The following is a 16,876-nucleotide window of genomic DNA, read 5'->3' as shown; positions in this document are numbered from 1 at the left end:
TTCGGTATTTCAATGTAGACCTGAGCATTTTACTTAAGATACTTTTATTAACAAACCACGCATTGCACCTTGTCAGTATTATCAGCTTTGTCAGTTCAGTTTTACAGTTAGACTGAACTAGAAGGACAGGGTCAACAAAACAGATTAAAGTTTTTCAACTTGTGACAGACTACAGATAGATATCTTTCTTTAGCATCATAACTCTGGTGCTTGGGTTTAGTGATGTTTTAACACCAGAGGCTCATACACACAAGTGTCAATATTTACTACAGTGCTTCTAGCTTCAAAGGTCATCAGACAGTCGGCTGCAGAGGGGGGATAAAGAAAAAGAAAATGGCTACCTGCAGTGGAACACATCCAGAAAGAAATCATAACAGCAGGTCAACACATTAGTATGCAAATGCATTAAATAATGCAGACGCATTTAATGTCCCAAATGCAATATCTACTATGTTTTATTTCAGTGCCACAAAAAAGAATGACATAGAGCAAGGCTGCACAGAAGGAAGTGAAGCTAATAGCAAGGACCTAAATGTATACTGAACAAATACTGATTACATAACATCTTAATATAATCCATTTGAGCCCGGATCTCACTTCACCATAAAGTCTGTTATAATCAATGGATAATATAACAAAACTAGGGAAAAAAGTACAATGAACTCTCTCAAATCTAAACTGTCTCTCACAGTAAAGCATTAACTATTCCAGTTTACACTCTTAAATACTGTTAGTTCAAAGAAACAAATTAATTCTAGCAGATGAGTAAAATGTAGTGGAAATGTTCTACAAGTGACATAATAATATTAAATTCTGAAACACAAAATAATTTCTAACTGTAGAAGGGTCTTATGGTATGCACTTGATAGGCTGGTAAGCCATTCGCACAGGTATTCTGCCTGCTTATCCTCCTTAGTCTACAAAGCTTATATTGGACCTATTTCTCCTGAGCATCAAAGCAGCTTTGCAAAAAGAATTTTCATGCACTGTTATAAAAAAGATTACTTGCTGCATCAGATACACAGACTTCACAGTCTTAATGTAAACAGGGCAACAGAGCAAACACTTTACTTCTAAAGGCTTATGAAAACTATTTCACAGCCAGCACTTCTGTCAGATCTTGATCAGATTAGCAAATGCAGCAGAGTTTACATTTTGGCACAAGAAAAAACATTGCAAAGCCAATTTCATAGTCACGCACAGCTCACTCCTGGAAATAGAGCATTCAGCGAATGAAATAAGGGGAATAGTTAGCAACCATCTGTGAGCACTTAGTATGTACATTCTGAGTAGCTTCCTTTACAAGGAAGTGGATACTTCACAGGAACTCTTTTGATGGAACAAGTGGTTTTAAGATAACAGCATTTTTATATTAAAACTTTGTTGCTGTTGCTATGGAGAGAAAAAAAAGAATGTGATAATATGCAGAGATGCCTTTTCTATTCATAACAGACAGAAGTAACCAAACAAACTACACCACTCGTGAAAACAAGTGTCACAGGATGAAATATATTCCTTCATTAGACTGTACAAATGTTCGTTCATATGATGGGTGCCCAAACTGTATGCACCACAAATTCTAAACTACAGTGTATATCAAAAGACATATGCAGCTAATCAAGAATGCAGTAGAGAAGTCAAACAAAACCCAGCAGCTTTAGGAAACAGCATCAATAAAGTGTGAAAAGCCCTATCCTTCTCTTTGTAATGTTAAAATGACTAAATAGGTACGGAAAAGAGAAAAGCATACAATTAAATGTAACTGCTAGCATTAATGAGCTTGCTTTACAGCTGGGCAGTATTACTGGCCCTAATGAAGAACATTATTCATTTCCATACCTGAAATCCTTGTATTCTAGCCAAGTACTCCAACTGTTGAGTCGGCTGTACAACCACAGAAGAGGAACTAGGAGCTTTTCCCTTGAGACCTATGGCTTCGGCAGCTGGCGATGCTCCATTCAAAAGAAGTTCTCGAGGAATGGCCGCGGTGTTGTTGAAGAAAGCACTGGGACTTTGACTGATCTCTTTGTGTGGAAGGTAGTTCACAGTGGAACCTGGAGTTCCCTTGTTACGACTTGCTTCCATCTCTTGATAAACATCAGGTGAAAGGTGAAGAATTCCCTTTTGACCTGTAAGGCAATTGCACAAAAATATTGTTGCTGTTCTTGCAATAAACACCAACATTCAATTAAATTGCTCATCAACATGAAACAAATTACACTACTAGGAGAAAGACACAAATCTGTTTACTCTCCCATTTTTTTCTAGCTTAGCTTCAACTACAGAGACAAAGTAATATAAATATTATAAGTTACTAACTATTGACTGCTTTACTTCAGCAGTTAAGTTGACTGCACTGTGGGCCCTTCAGGCTTGCTAGTTGTTGCTGAAGCACCTACCAAGAGGAGAAAACGCTGAGAGAAGAAAAGGAGCCACTTTTGTGATTTTAAGTATTTTCTTCTGATTTTTTGTTAAGTTTTACTGCTTTGCCGCCTACTTTTTGGCATCTTCCGGCTTGCTAAAGTTTATATCTGTAACAGTAACAGTACCTGGAACACATCTAGAGCCTGTTTACAGCATTTCCTGTGTTGCACTTAATTTAAAATAGTTTTTTTCTCTAAAAACTGCATTTTACCTGATTTTGGCCTAGCACTGAAGTGTGGGGTCATTCATTGCACTGTTGTGATTATTTTGCTGCTTGTGTATCTCTGCTACCTTTAAACTACAACAAAAAGAAAAAAAAAAATCTTGCTTTTTTCCCACTTTCTGAAAGTTAAGAAAGTTCAGTTACAGATTTGCTGTTCTGAACTGTTTGGAAGTTTCTAGAAGGCCAGTGCTTGCTTGGGCTGAAGGGAAGTGTCTGTGTTCAACAATGGGAGTGGTTAACACTGAACAGCCTGCCTGTCCCTGGAGGAGTGGTTACTACCTAGAAGCTGTAGTTTTATTGGCCATTTTGGGTCAATTCTAAACTCCTTGATCTCTCTCTCTTAAAACCCTACAACTCTCTTTTTGTGTGGTTTTGCGCACTGAGCAGCGTCGGGCAGCGCCGCCTAAACAGGTTTAAACTATTCCAGGCTCCACAAAGTCTGCTCTTCACTTTTTCCCTTAGAACTGTTCAAACTCTCAAAGTAATCACTCTATTCTCTTTCTAAAGCCCTGCACTTGCTCAGCTCTTATAAGGAAACACTAACTAACTAAAGCACTACACACCCTCCTTGACTTCTCATAAGTATTAGACTCCCGATTGGTCCTTCCTGATCAAGTGAAAAATCAGTTCCCTTCCCTAATCTGATCAGTAAAAAAACAGTTCCCTATACTAATCTGGTATGTCCAAGGGTCAGTTTCAAGGTTACTCTCCAGTCCAGCTGGTGAATCTGGGAATTTTGAGGCAATGTTACAATTGCCTTATGTACACAGACAACCCTCTCCTTCTTCCAACAAACTCTAATACATGTGAGAGATGCAGTTACACAGCCAAACTGGAGGCAGAGCTCTCTCAACCCAAGACTGGCACAGTCAGTCAGGAGGAAAAGGTAACCACCCACACCCCAAATCCAGTCTCACACAGACCTATTGCATCTGCATACCCAACACATAAACACACAAAAACATACTTGGAGGCTCTAAATAAAAATCTGCCTAAACAGCAAAGACCTCCTAAGCAGATATCCAAGCAACAGCCACCCCTCAACAATACCCACAAATCACATATCTCACAAAATCAGTGTGCCTCACAGTCACAGCCCATAAGGCCAAACAACACACCAAATACACTTGTTATAGGGGACTCTATTGTCCGGCTCACTGACGTCCCACTCACCAGACTGAACAAGGAGAAGGTCACTGTAAGCTGCCTGTCGGGTGCCAGGATCCGCCACATAACACAAGCACTCAGGTCACTCCAAAGCAAGTACAAGTATGACTCCGTCATTGTCCATGCTGGTGTGAATGACCTGAGATGTACCTCCCTGGACTACATGAAAAGAGACATAGAGGAGCTCTCTGACCATGTAGCCCAGGCTGGTATGTCCCTGACCTTGAGTAGCATCTTGTCCTCACCAAGAATGATGCCACAGTATAAAGACAAAATGATCAGTTTCAACAATTGGCTAAAATATTGGTGTCATTCAAAGGGGATCCAGTGTCTGTCAGCCTGGGATGACATGCTCGACAAGCCACGTTGCTTCGCTAGGGACGGCTTGCACCTGTCACCCTTAGGCTTTCGTATACTGGCCAAGGCTCTTGCCACCCCATAGTGCCTTTTTTAGGCAAGGCTCAAAGGACAAACCCACCTCCATAGACAACCCAAAGATAAAAAACTAAAGGTAATGCTACTCAATGCCAGAAGTCTAAACCTCAAGATGCACGCACTCAAGACTCTCCTCAGTATGGAGAAAATCGATGTCTGTGCAGTAACAGAAACCTGGTTCAAGGCTCCTGAGAGCACCCCAGCACTACCAGGTTATAACTCATACCATGCGTTTCGCCCAAAACTCGGACGAAGCACAAAAGGAGGGGGAGTATCTATATTCATCAAAGATACCTACACCTCCAGGTTAGTGGCACTGCACGAAGCATCGGAAACCATCCATGTGCAACTAACAGCGGGCAAAACTGCCTTTCAGTTTGTAGTCTGCTACAGAACACCCTCCCTATTACAGGAACCCCACTTGGCGTTCCTGAGAACACTGGAGAATATGAAGGTCTCCCCAAACACTATGTTATTGGGTGACTTCAACTACCCAAACATTGACTGGGAAAACTACTCAAGCCCTAACACCCTCGCCCAATGGTTCCTTGAATTTATAAACTCTAACGCAATGGAACAACTGGTCACCACTCCCACAAGAGGGAACAACATATTGGACCTGGTCATCACCAACATGAGGACTCTATGTTCCACACCAGAGGTAAACCCCTCATTGGTAAGATCAGACCATAAACAAATTTCCCTGGACATCCATATCCCATCCCCACCCCCAGCCAAGGAAATCACTGTAAAGAATTTCTCCAAAGCCAACTTTGCACTTCTCAAGACTGAGGTAGAGTCCTTCAAAGCCCCTGGGCCAGAGGATAATACAGCCCAATCCGCAGAATCCTTTACAAATGCATTCTATGAGCACCTGCAGGAATGCATGGATCGTGCTATCCCAAATAAAACCAAGACTCACTCCTCCAAAAACAGGAGACCGTTCTGGTGGACCCAGGCCATAAATAAGCTATACAACAGAAGGAGGAAGCTACTACATGACAGAGCAAAATCCCAAAAAGGGAAGGCATCTCTGATCAGTATTAGCAAGAAACTTCGATCCCTCATAAAATCATCAAAGGCCAGTTTCGAAAGAAAAATTGCCCTAGACACTAAAGATAATCACAAGGCCTTCTTTAGTTATGTCAGAAACATGGGCGGAAACTCCCAGATATGCTCTGAACTGTTGCATAACGGTACAAAATATACCGAACCTACAGACATAGCCAACATCCTGGCAGACAGATTCAGCGCAAACATCTCCCCCCCTTCCCCCCAAAGGAGCAAATGCCTATCCCAACCGAATGCAACCTCCCTGACATCACAGATGCACAGGTGAAAGCTGCCCTCTCCAAAGCAAAAAACAGAGCATCTATGGGACCGGACGGTGTCCCAGGCTGTGTCTTACACGAGCTCCAAGAAGAACTGAACCCTCACATTAAGTCACTGTTCAAACTTAGCCTTACTACATAATATGTACCCAAAGAATGGCGTACAGCTACAGTGGTCCCACTCCACAAAGGTGGTGCCACAACGGACCCCGGAAACTATCACCCCATAAGCCTGACTAGTCTGGTCTGTAAAGCTATGGAGCGTATTATCATGGAACTCATAAACAAAGACATTGGGAGCCTCCAGACACTGGACCCTACCCAGTTTGGCTTTGTTAAGGGCAGATCTTGCCTCTTAAACCTAGTTGATTTCTTTGAAACAGTTACCAAAGCCATAGATGAGGGCAAGGTAGTCCACACAGCCTACCTGGACCTCGCAAAAGCCTTCGACACAATACCCCACTCGGGCTCATAAATAAGCTTACCAGCTTAAATATCAACCCCTATATCACAAGATGGGTTGCAAACTGGCTCAGAGATAGAACCCACATGGTCAGAATCGCAGGTGCCATGTCCGGATCCAAACCAGTTACATGTGGCGTCCCACAGGGCTAAGTTCTGGGACCTCTCTTGCTCGGTATATACTTCTCTGAGGTTCAGGCTAACACGTGGGGATTATGGCTGACAAAGTTCGCAGATGACTGCAAACTGGGGGCCATAATCGAATCTCCAGTGACACAAGCATCCTCCAAAAGGATCTCACAGAGACAGATGCTTGGTGCCAGAACCACGGCCTCAAGCTAAATGCTAAAAAGTGGATAGTCATCCCCTTTGGGAAAAACAAGGTGCCCACAAATTACCACATAGGTGGTAATCCATTAAGTACGGAAGAAGTAATTAGAGATTTGGGGACCAACGTAGATAGTAATCTCTCTTTTGATAACCACGTTGCCAAAGTGGTTAGAAAGACCTTCTATATAGCCCACCTTATCATGAAAGGGTTCGCATCTAGATCAAGAGAGGTCATTGTGCCCCTCTACTCGTCACTCATCAGGCCCATAATTGAATACAATGCCCCTTTTGGGATGTACCTTACCCGACACCTGCAGCAACTGGAGAGACCCCAAAAGTACCTCACCAAGAGGATCATGGGCTACAAACAGATGTCCTATGCAGCTCGACTAAAGAAACTCCAGCTCTACTCAGTTGCTTACCGCCTACTCAGAGGCGATCTATGCCTGACGTACAAAGCCATGTCAAACCCAGAATTAATGGACATGCTCCACCTCAAAAAATCCAAGTCTCTTAGAGCCACACGCTCCAGGGACCTAAACCTCAGCACAAAAATAAATAGGACATGCTGGAGGGACAGATTCATTTCCCAGAGGCTCCCCTCACTCTGGAATAGAATCCCAATTCATGTTAGACATAGCCCCTTGCTGACCCTCTTCAAGCGAAATTTGGACGAGTGGATGGGAAATCAATTCACCCCTGGGATCTCTCCTGTGTCCCTGCTAGACAGAGGCACAGTAAGCTAATCTTAAAAGGGTACCTTCTGTGATCTACTTTACAGTGGCACAGTAGGCTAATCTAATAGGGAGGCGGAAGCCAAATACACTCTAGCTAGGCTTATAAATGCCCTAGGGCAGATAGCCTAGTATCTACCTATGAACCTATGCACAAATACTGCTTATATTTAGGCATAACCACAGAAAATACAAGCACAGCAGTGAAGAAATGAACAGAATACAAACAAAGTGATCAAAGCTAACCTGAACTGAAAGAAAAATGGCTACGAGGAAGCAAGCACAAGCCAGGTAAACAAAGGAAAGCAAAGAATGCATTTTGGATACAACATGCAAGACAATACAATAATAAACACATCATTGAGACTACGCAGGACAATTAATACATAATTCATTACATTTAGCTATCATCACTGTTGATAACTGCTGCTTTCAATAAAATTGTGAGTAAGAAAATGATGCAATGAGAAGGTAAAGGGAGTTAGAGGGCAAATAGCTGGGCACCATGAAACAAGAAATAGTTGGGGATACAGACACAGTAAGCACAAAAAAGAGGCATGGGATTGGAATAAAAGGGGTAGAAAAAAGTTGCTGAATTAAGCAGAAAACACATGCGTATACTGTTAACCTTTCTACCATTACTTTCCAGTAGTCCATGCCCCAATACTCTCTGTCTGTAAGGAGTCGTATCTTCAAAACAACTTCACATAATCACATAACATCTGCGGGGAATATTAGTGGGACTTGGCTACAATACCTTGTTAGACTGCACTCCTTGCTTCAGAGGCAATGAAAATGCAGTATTTAGGATTCTAATAAGAAACATATTATTTTTAAGTCATTTTTGTCTCCTACAATTGAAAAGCTCCATGTTTAGCCATAAAAGAATGGTATTTATAAGTCTGACATTAAAGCAACAAAATGTGTTTATAATGTAATATTTTTTATTTATCCTAGTAAACAGAACTGATAGCTACAATACTATAAACTGAATGATGTAAAAATTATACAATTTGTTTAATTTAGGTGGCCATTCTGACCTGAATTTGATCGTAATGGCAAAGGATCATTATCTCTGTAACATAAAAGTTCTTGTAAATTTAGCAGGTAAAGACACTTGAATAATCAGATATATACTTTACAGAGCATGCAAATTTTGTTTAACAGCAAGGACATTGTCACACTTGAGTGCCTCTGCATTTTATTTTGCAGTAAAAACTCCACCCCGTGGCTAAAACATTTAACATCAGTGAATAGGATGCACAGTGAATATTGCTTTAGCGTGTTTGCACACTTCTTGTCAAATTACTACAGACCTCACTAACATTTGGCTTATGTTCATTACAATCCTGGTACAGATAAGTAGTTAAATTGATTTTTTTTGCATTTTTATAAAATATTTAAGAGTAATGCTGCTGTATTTTTGACTTACTTATTTTTTGCCCTTTATCGCTGTAAAGTACCATGCTTTTCACTGACCTTGCTGCTGTTTTTTTCTGCATTGTAGTGATTTTAAATGTGTGCGTTTCTACCTAGTTCGTTTGGCTGTCCAGTTTGACTTCACTTTGGGCTAATAGTAGTGCGGTTTTACATTAAGAAGCCCTGGGACTGCTTTTCTATTGGGAGAAGGTGGGTTGGTCTTTCTGAGATGGGGATCATATAGACAGGCTATAAGTGAGTCTGTCTGACTGGCTGGAGGACTATTTGCTTTGTTTAGTCGGTTTTCTCTGCCTTTATTAATTTTGGTACATTTGTGTGATGCTAAAAGAAAAAAAAACAAAAAAAAAGAAAAACAAAAAAAAAAAAAAACACAACTGCATTCTGTCTGTTTTTGCTGTCAATAAATTGGATTTGTGGTTTGGACTTTGGTTTGTGTGTTCCTGGGCCTCCACCTTCACTATTTGTACTATTTGTGTGATGCTGCTCACTGCACAATGGCAATTAGTAGTGCTCTGTATATAAGCAAGCATACAGAATTGACATTTTTTTTTATATAAAACTACCTATGAAATTTCCACAGTACTTAGCTGCACAAACAGCAACTAGTTTGTGTACTGAGGAGCACCCATTTTATTTATTTATTGACATTTGTTAACCGGGTTAGTCCAACTGGGTTATTGTCCCATTTTCACTGGAGACCCGAGGAGAAAAGCTCCAGCAAATACAATTTATGATCACAGAACAAGAAAAAAACAAGTATTACAAACAATAATAGCAAACAATAGAAATAAACATCTACCTGTGTAGAAATAAACAATCACAGTTTTTGTTTCTTTGAAAAAGTTAAATTCTTAGTTGCTGAACAGATGGGGAAAGCCAAGAGTGATAGTAGGATGTAATGAGAGAGATATGAGTGTGGGAGGAGGGGAGAGCTAAGTAGGGTCATAACAGGGACTGGTTCTGGAATTGAGTAAATGTGTCTTCAGTTCTTTTTTAAATAGTGGAGTATGAGAGATAGAGCGTATATCCAGGGGAAGTTTATTCCAAGCTTGGGCCACGGAATGCTTGTAGAGTTGCTTACCAACAGACTTGTTAGGGTGGAAGACATCAAGCAATTGCTGATTTGAGGTGCGGAGAGATCGAGAAGGGGTATAGATGGAAACAAGCAGAGATAGGGAAGGACAGCAGGAGGGTTTAAACAGCATAGAGTGCAGCATGTGAAATTGGTAGAGATGAAGTAATTGTGGGAGTTCCAGCCATTGTAGGGACTTTAAGGCAATACAGTGGTGTGTGTTGTTAGGGCTGTTAGTGATGAATCTGGCTATTTTGTGGTAGGTTTGTTGAAGTTTGTTCAGGGTAGTACTTTGAATATTTGTGAGAACTGGGGCAGCATAGTGGTGAGAGGGGAGGAAAAGTACCATCCCCTTGCAGAACAAAAAATGAGAAACCAAAGTCATGAACTTGCACTTCCCTGCTATCTCTACAGCCAGCCTGGTGGATATGGGCTTTCTGAGGCAATGTAGCAATTGTCTCATGTTTACTGACAACCACTTAATTCTTACACTGATATGGTGAGTGATGGATGTAGTTACATAATGTCACTGGATGCAAGGCCTTCACATACAAGCACTTACAATAACAAACAGGTTGTCAGTAACACATAACTTAATACATAATTAGAAGTTATGTACCTACCATAACATTCCATGTTAGTTGTCTTCTTTCTTTCTTGCTGGATGGGTTTGGAGCCGATCCTCAGCTCCGACTCGGCCACTCTAAAAGCTCGAGAGCTAGTTCCACCGGCTCGAGGCTCCCCTATATCCCACAATGCTAGGCGGTAACTCCTCAGATCTCGTTTGAAAGCTAAGGCCAGCAATAAAATTCCATAAGGAACCAAGAAAACTCCTCTAGGTCTGTCCTGGCTAGGGGGAAGGAGGGTGGGACGCAAGAAAGAAGGCGAGAAGAAGACAACTAACATGGAACGTTATGGTAGGTATATAACTTCTAAATGTTAAGTTGTCAATCTCGCCATCATTCTTGCTAGATGGGACCGCGTCCCTAGCACCTTGTCCCGGGTGGCCTATCGGAACAGACTCTTGAGTACAGTGGAACCAAAGTTGGCTCGGTCTCTTGAGGCCAAGTCCAACTTATAATGAGAAATGAAGGTATGGGGAGAAGCCCAAGTAGCTGCAGAACAAATTGAATCAATAGGCAGCCTATCTTGGAAAGCTATAGAAGTGGCTAAAGCTCTAGTTGAATGAGCCCTGGGTTTGGATGGCAACCGTTGATGTCTTATTTCATACACTAGGGTAATCAACGAAGTAAGCCATCTAGAGAGAGAGAGAGACTTTAGAAACTGGAAGGCCCATTCTACCTTCTGCATAAGAAACAAACAGTTGGTCAGATTTCCTGAATTGTTTGGTCCTGTCTAAATAGTACCTAAGTTGGCGATGAATATCTAAACAGTGTAACTTTTGTTCTGACCTATTAGAATAATTTGGGAAGAAAACAGGAAGCTCAATGGTTTGATTCAAATTTGCCAATGAAGCTACTTTGGGCAAAAAAGATGGGTTAGTACGCAAGGACACCCTGTCTTTATGAAATACCAGATAAGGGGGTCGACTACACAGAGCATAGAGTTCAGAGACTCTTCTAGCTGAGGTGATAGCTACTAAAAAGAGTGTCTTCCAAGAAAGTAACTTTAGAAAACATGAAGCCGCAGGTTCAAAGGGGGGAAGAATTAAGGATGTCAGAACCAAGTTGAGATCCCATTGAGGAGGAGGATCTCCGATGGGTGGTTTGAGAAGAAAAACTCCCTTTAAAAAAGCCTTGCAGAGTTTGTGAGACATAATGGAGGACTCTGAGACTCCAACATGAAAGTTCGATATTGCTGCCAATTGAACTCTAATGGTAGATGGGGACGAACCTGAGTGGAAAAGTTCGGCTAGAAAGTCTAGAACTGTTTGAATAGAAGCAGTGAAAGGATCGATATCCTTTGACTGTGCCCAATAGGAAAAATGTTTCCACTTGCTAAGATAAATCTTCCGAGTGGAAGATTTATGAGAAGCTATCAAGATATCTCTAACTGAGTGAGATATCAAAGGAAGCCTGGCTAAAGTCGGAATTGGAGGAACCACGCTGTGAGGTTCAGAGAGGGGAGGGAGTGGTGCAACTGACCTGACTGATGGGTCAAGAGGTCTGGAACTGGGTCCAGATGCCAAGGTTGTTCCAACAGATAATGGTGGAGAAAAGGGAACCAAACCTGTCGAGGCCAGTAAGGGGCAATGAGGATCATGGAAGCTTCCTGAGCGATGGCTTTCTGTATCAGCTGGGATATCAGTGGGAAGGGAGGAAAGGCATACAGAAGTCCCCGGGGCCAAACGTGCACTAGTGCATCTCTGCTGGGGTGGCCTGGTTGGGGAAAGAGGGTGAAAAAATCGTCGCACTTGCTGTTTTGGGGAGTAGCGAAAAGGTCGCAGCAAGGCCTGCCCCACTTTCGAAAAACTTTCTCCAGCACTGAATTGTTCAGAGACCACTCGTGAGGCATGAGAATAGCTCTGGTCAATTTGTCTGCAATCACATTGGACTTCCCGGGGATGTGCGTTGCTAACAGAAATCGCTGAGAAGAAATCGCCCATTGCCACAGTCTGAGTGCCTCTCGACATAGGGGGTAAGATCTGGTTCCGCCTTGTTTGTTGATGTACCACACTACAGACATGCTGTCTGTTTGAATTGCTATAGTTCCCTTGGGAAGAGAGTCTTGTAGGGCTTGCAACGCTAGAAGCACTGCTCTCATCTCTAGGACGTTTATGTGCAAGTGGCACTCGAATGGTTGCCACATGCCCTGGACTGTCCTGCCCTGGAAATGCCCCCCCCACCCGATCAGGGAGGCGTCCGTTGTCACTGTAGCAACCGGAGGGGGAGGGACGAACGGTCTCCCTAGGAGGAGCTGAGGAGATGTGATCCACCAATAGAGATGATTCTTGCATGACTGAGTTATCCGAATAGGATGGGACATTGGGAGACTTTGGTAAGACCATTGTGTGAAGAGCATCCATTGTAAAATTCTCATATGGAAGCAAGCTAATGGTAGGAGAGGGATGGCCACCGCCATAATCCCTAAGACTTTCAGGATCAGTCTGGCTTTGACTTTGTTGCTCTGCAAGACAAGAAAGACCTGTTTGTGTATGTCTGCTATCCTCTGCTCTTTGAGTCTGGCTGACATCTTGACTGTGTCTAGATTTGCGCCTATGAAGGTAATAGCACGACAAGGCGACAAGACAGACTTTTCGTAGTTTATTGATATGCCTAGTGCCTGACATGTGTGAAAAGTGTAGTCTCTGGCGAGAAGTAAAAGATGCTTGGTGGGGGCTGTAAGGAGCCAGTCGTCTAAATAAGGAAACACCTGGAATCCTTGTCGTCTCAGGTGAGAGGCTACCACTGCCATGCATTTGGTAAACACTCGGGGGGCTGTAGTGAGACCAAAGGGCAGGGCTCTGAATTGAAAATGACTGGTTCCCAGCCTGAAGCGGAGAAATCTCCTGGAGCGTCGACTCATCTTGATGTGATAGTATGTATCCTGGAGATCTATCGAGCACATCCAGTTGTCCTGCCCCAAAAGGGGAAGAATGGACTGCAGCGTGACCATCCGGAACTTTGTTTTCTTGACAAACTTGTTCAAGTTGCTGAGATCCAAAATGGGTCTCCAGTCCCCTGTTTTCTTTGGAACCAAAAAGAATTTGGAGTAGATTCCAGATCCTACTTGGTCTGCTGGAACTGGTTGAATGGCTCTTTTTGCGAGCAGCTTTGAAATTTCTAATGCTGCTTGCTCCCTTTGACTGGGTGGAACGTCTGGAAGGGATTTTTTGGACTGCTTCGGAATGAAAAGGAAAGGGATTCTGTAGCCTTCGGAAATGATAGACTGTACCCACTTGTCTTGAGTTAGGGATAGCCAGGCTTTTGGGTACAGTGACAACCTTCCCCCGACTGCCTCTGAAGGTGGGCAGTCGGGCAACACCTCAGGGATGCTGAAAGGGCTTGTCGGAAAAGGATTCTCGACTGCCCTGATTCTGCGGGCCCCCTCTGCCCCTGGGACGGCATCTACCATTGTTGTTCCCCCCTCTGCCTCTAGAGGGGAAACGACTGTGCGTCAGGCAAGTCTCCTTGAGATTGTTTGCGGAACCACATCTTTCCCCCCCTTCTGGCCTTTGGGGTAAGGTCTAGAAGGAGTAGAAAAATGGACTCCGACGGCAGAAAGAGTCTTGCCATCAGTCTCGCACCTAGTCAGGGTTTCCTTCACTTGAGGACCAAAAAGGGATGATCCATCAAAGGGGGAATTAGTGAAGGACGCCTTAAAAGGGTCCGCAAAGTTACAAAGCCGCATCCAGGCGTGCCTACGCAAGGCTACACCTGTACCTGCCGCTCTACTTGCTCCATCCGCCGCATATGAAAGGAGGCACATGGAAGAGTTGGTTATAGAATTAAGGGTAGCCAGCTGAGAGTTCATCCTATCCTGAAAACCCGCAGCTGTTGGGTCCTTCAACATTTCACTCGCTTCTTTGAGTAAATCCCTCTGAAGACGAGTAAAATGACACAGGTAATTCAGCGATCTCATAGTAAAGGTCACTGATGAGAACATCCGCTTCCCGTACCTGTCCATCGACCTAGACTCCTTGTTAGGAGGATGAACAGGCACCGAAGGATCAGCTAACTCCTTCTTGGTAGCCGCAGCCACCACCATAGCATCAACAGAGACGCCTTTGGTCAGAAATTCCTTATCCTTGGGGGCCGTGATGAACTTTGATGGTCTCCTGGGGGTGGGTTCCACTGAGTCAGGAGCCGCCCAAGCCTTCTTTGCCACCACTTGCATAAGGGGGGTCAAGGGGAGGGGACACCCAGGAGGTGGAAGGGCGAGAGCCAAACACCTCAAGATACACTGATTCATCCTCTGAAGGGTTGAGGGATGGCCAATTCCCCCTCTGTTTTAAGATTTCAAGGATGTCTACAAAGGAGACATCTTCAGAGGGGGAACGAGGGGAACCTTCAGAATCCTCTAAATCAGTGTCAGAGGTGACAGACTCAGGGGAGTCAATGTGCTTCCTCTTGCACTGCCTCTTCCTAGGGGGCTCTCCTACAGGGTCAGGAGAGGCCTCAGAAGAGGAGGAGATCCCCACAGGGGAAACTTGAGGAGCTGGCTCTCTACGGTCGGGGATGAGAGAGTGAGTAGAAATCACCGGAGACACCATAGGGGGAGGGGCAGAAAGAACCGATTGTGGAGTTGAACCTGGTTCCAGTACGCTCCTCATGACCTCGAAGGCACCCCCATCAGGCAGAGCCAGAGGTCTCCGTTCCAAAAAACTGGAAACCTCCCCCGGCACCGACAGTGATGGCTCCGAAGCCGATGTCGGAGCCGAACTCACCAGCGCCGAAGCACCGAGAGGGAGAGCGGGGTCGGACAAAGGTCTGATGCCACTCGCCCCCTCAGAGCCGACGAGGGAAGTCCGGCGCCGAGATTCTTCCAAGGAAGACATCGGAGCCAACGAGGGAACCGAAGACAAAGGTATCGGTTCCGACGCTACCACAGTCTCGGGTCCGAGCCGCCCCGGCTCCGAACTAGAGGAGGAGGAATTTGAGTGATAGGAGTAGGTCTCGACTGTTGAGTCGGACTTTGAAGCATCTGGGCTAATGCCTCGGATTTAAGAAGTCGACTCACTACTCTCTGAAGGTCATGGTCCGATAACCTGAAAGACCTAGAAGAGTGAGATCTATGGCTCCAGACAGCAAGGGTGATGCTGGAGCCGAATGAACGGAGCCAATAGATGGAGATCGGGACCTTTTTCTAGATGTCGGTTCCGATAAAATAATCGGAGCCGACAGAATAATGTCTTCCTCAGCTCCAGCCGGAGCCGAGGACACCGTAGGGGCTTGTATTCGAGATTCATCCGCTCCGGCCGGAGCCGATGTTCAAATAGCTTTAGGGCCTCCAGAAGACAGCTCAGATGCTGGAGCCGAAGGTCTGGAAGACTTAGAGGGTTTCCCCGATGACTGAGTCGAGGGACCCTCAGGCTTAATAAAGCCCCTTAAAATAAGTTTATTTTTTCGCTCCTGCAGGACTCTAGGGCTGAAGCCATGGCAAACAGCACATGAGTCCTGCAGGTGCAAAGGTCCCAGGCAGTACACACAAGAAGTGTGACCGTCTGTCAGAGACATCTTCTGACAGCACGAGTCACACTTCTTAAAGCCTAAGACCTTTGATTCCTTACACATATCTAAGGGAAAGTGTAATCACACAAGCACGCACACACACCGATTACACTTAGGAGTAATTTAAAATTAATTTAAAATAAATTATAGTAACTAGAAATAAAAATTCCTACAAAACACAGTCACTCACTAGGACTGGGCCTAGGGCCCGAGGGAAAAATTCTAGAGATTTGTGGAAAAAAGAGGGTGGAAAGTTAACGGGAATGGGATAGACTATTTCCAAACTAACTATATATATATAAAAAACTAACTTTAACAGGGGAAAAAAGGCTAAGAAACTAGTTCTTTACCAAAACCTAACCTGAGCCGGTAGGACACCATATAGGTCACCCATATGTGAGGCCTGCAACAGTGAAACACGAAGAACATCCGCAAATACCAGTAAAAGTCAGCCATAGCCCATGTTGAGATAAACTATCAGAGACATACCTCCCTAAACTACATGGAGAGAGACATAACGAAGCTCTTGGACTGTGTGTCCTTTGCCAGTATAAGCCTACCATTGAGCAGCAATCTACCTTCTCTGAAGAATAATGGCACAATATGAACAGAAAATAACTGACTTTAACAATTGGCTTAGAATATAGTATCATTCAAAGGGAGTACAATATTTGTCAGTCTGGGAGGATATGGTCAACAGACCACACTGTTTGCCAGGGATGGCCTGCACCTATCCCCTCTGGGATTTCAAAAACTGGTTAAATCCATGTCCACCCCCATACTGCCTTTTTTAGGCACTGCCAACCTGATAAACCTACCAACATAGCTAAACGAGCCCAGGAAAATCTGAAGGTGTTACTGCTCAATGCCAGGCATCTAAACAATAAACTCCATTGTCTGCAAGTTCTCCTCACTCTGGAGAATGTAGACATCTGTGCATTTACGGAGACATGGTTTAAAATTGCAGAGAGCACCCTAGCAGTGCGGGGCTACAATGCCTTCCATACATTTAGACCAACTACTGCTCAGGAAGGGACAAAAGGATGGATGCGTCTCTGTTTACATTAATAATGAATACACCTAAAAGATGGTCTGTCTGAAAGTACATATGGGAGCATCTCCATGTC

General features: G+C 43.9%; 1 protein-coding gene across 1 annotated transcript in view; it reads right to left on the bottom strand.

Moving 5' to 3' along the window:
- STAU2 (staufen double-stranded RNA binding protein 2) overlaps positions 1 to 16,876 on the bottom strand; it is a 3,898,627-nt gene that overhangs the window by 848,145 nt on the left and 3,033,606 nt on the right. Inside the window, exon 13 of the mRNA XM_044067226.1 lies at positions 1,840 to 2,129. Coding sequence (XP_043923161.1) covers positions 1,840 to 2,129 — 290 coding nt within the window. The remainder of the gene's footprint in view (positions 1 to 1,839; positions 2,130 to 16,876) is intronic.

Source organism: Protopterus annectens, chromosome 3.part1 (genome assembly GCF_019279795.1).
Source record: "Protopterus annectens isolate FY-2018-M chromosome 3.part1, PAN1.0, whole genome shotgun sequence".
In the NCBI taxonomy this organism is placed as follows: Eukaryota; Metazoa; Chordata; order Ceratodontiformes; family Protopteridae; genus Protopterus; species Protopterus annectens.
This window is presented reverse-complemented; position numbering and strand designations above follow the sequence as displayed.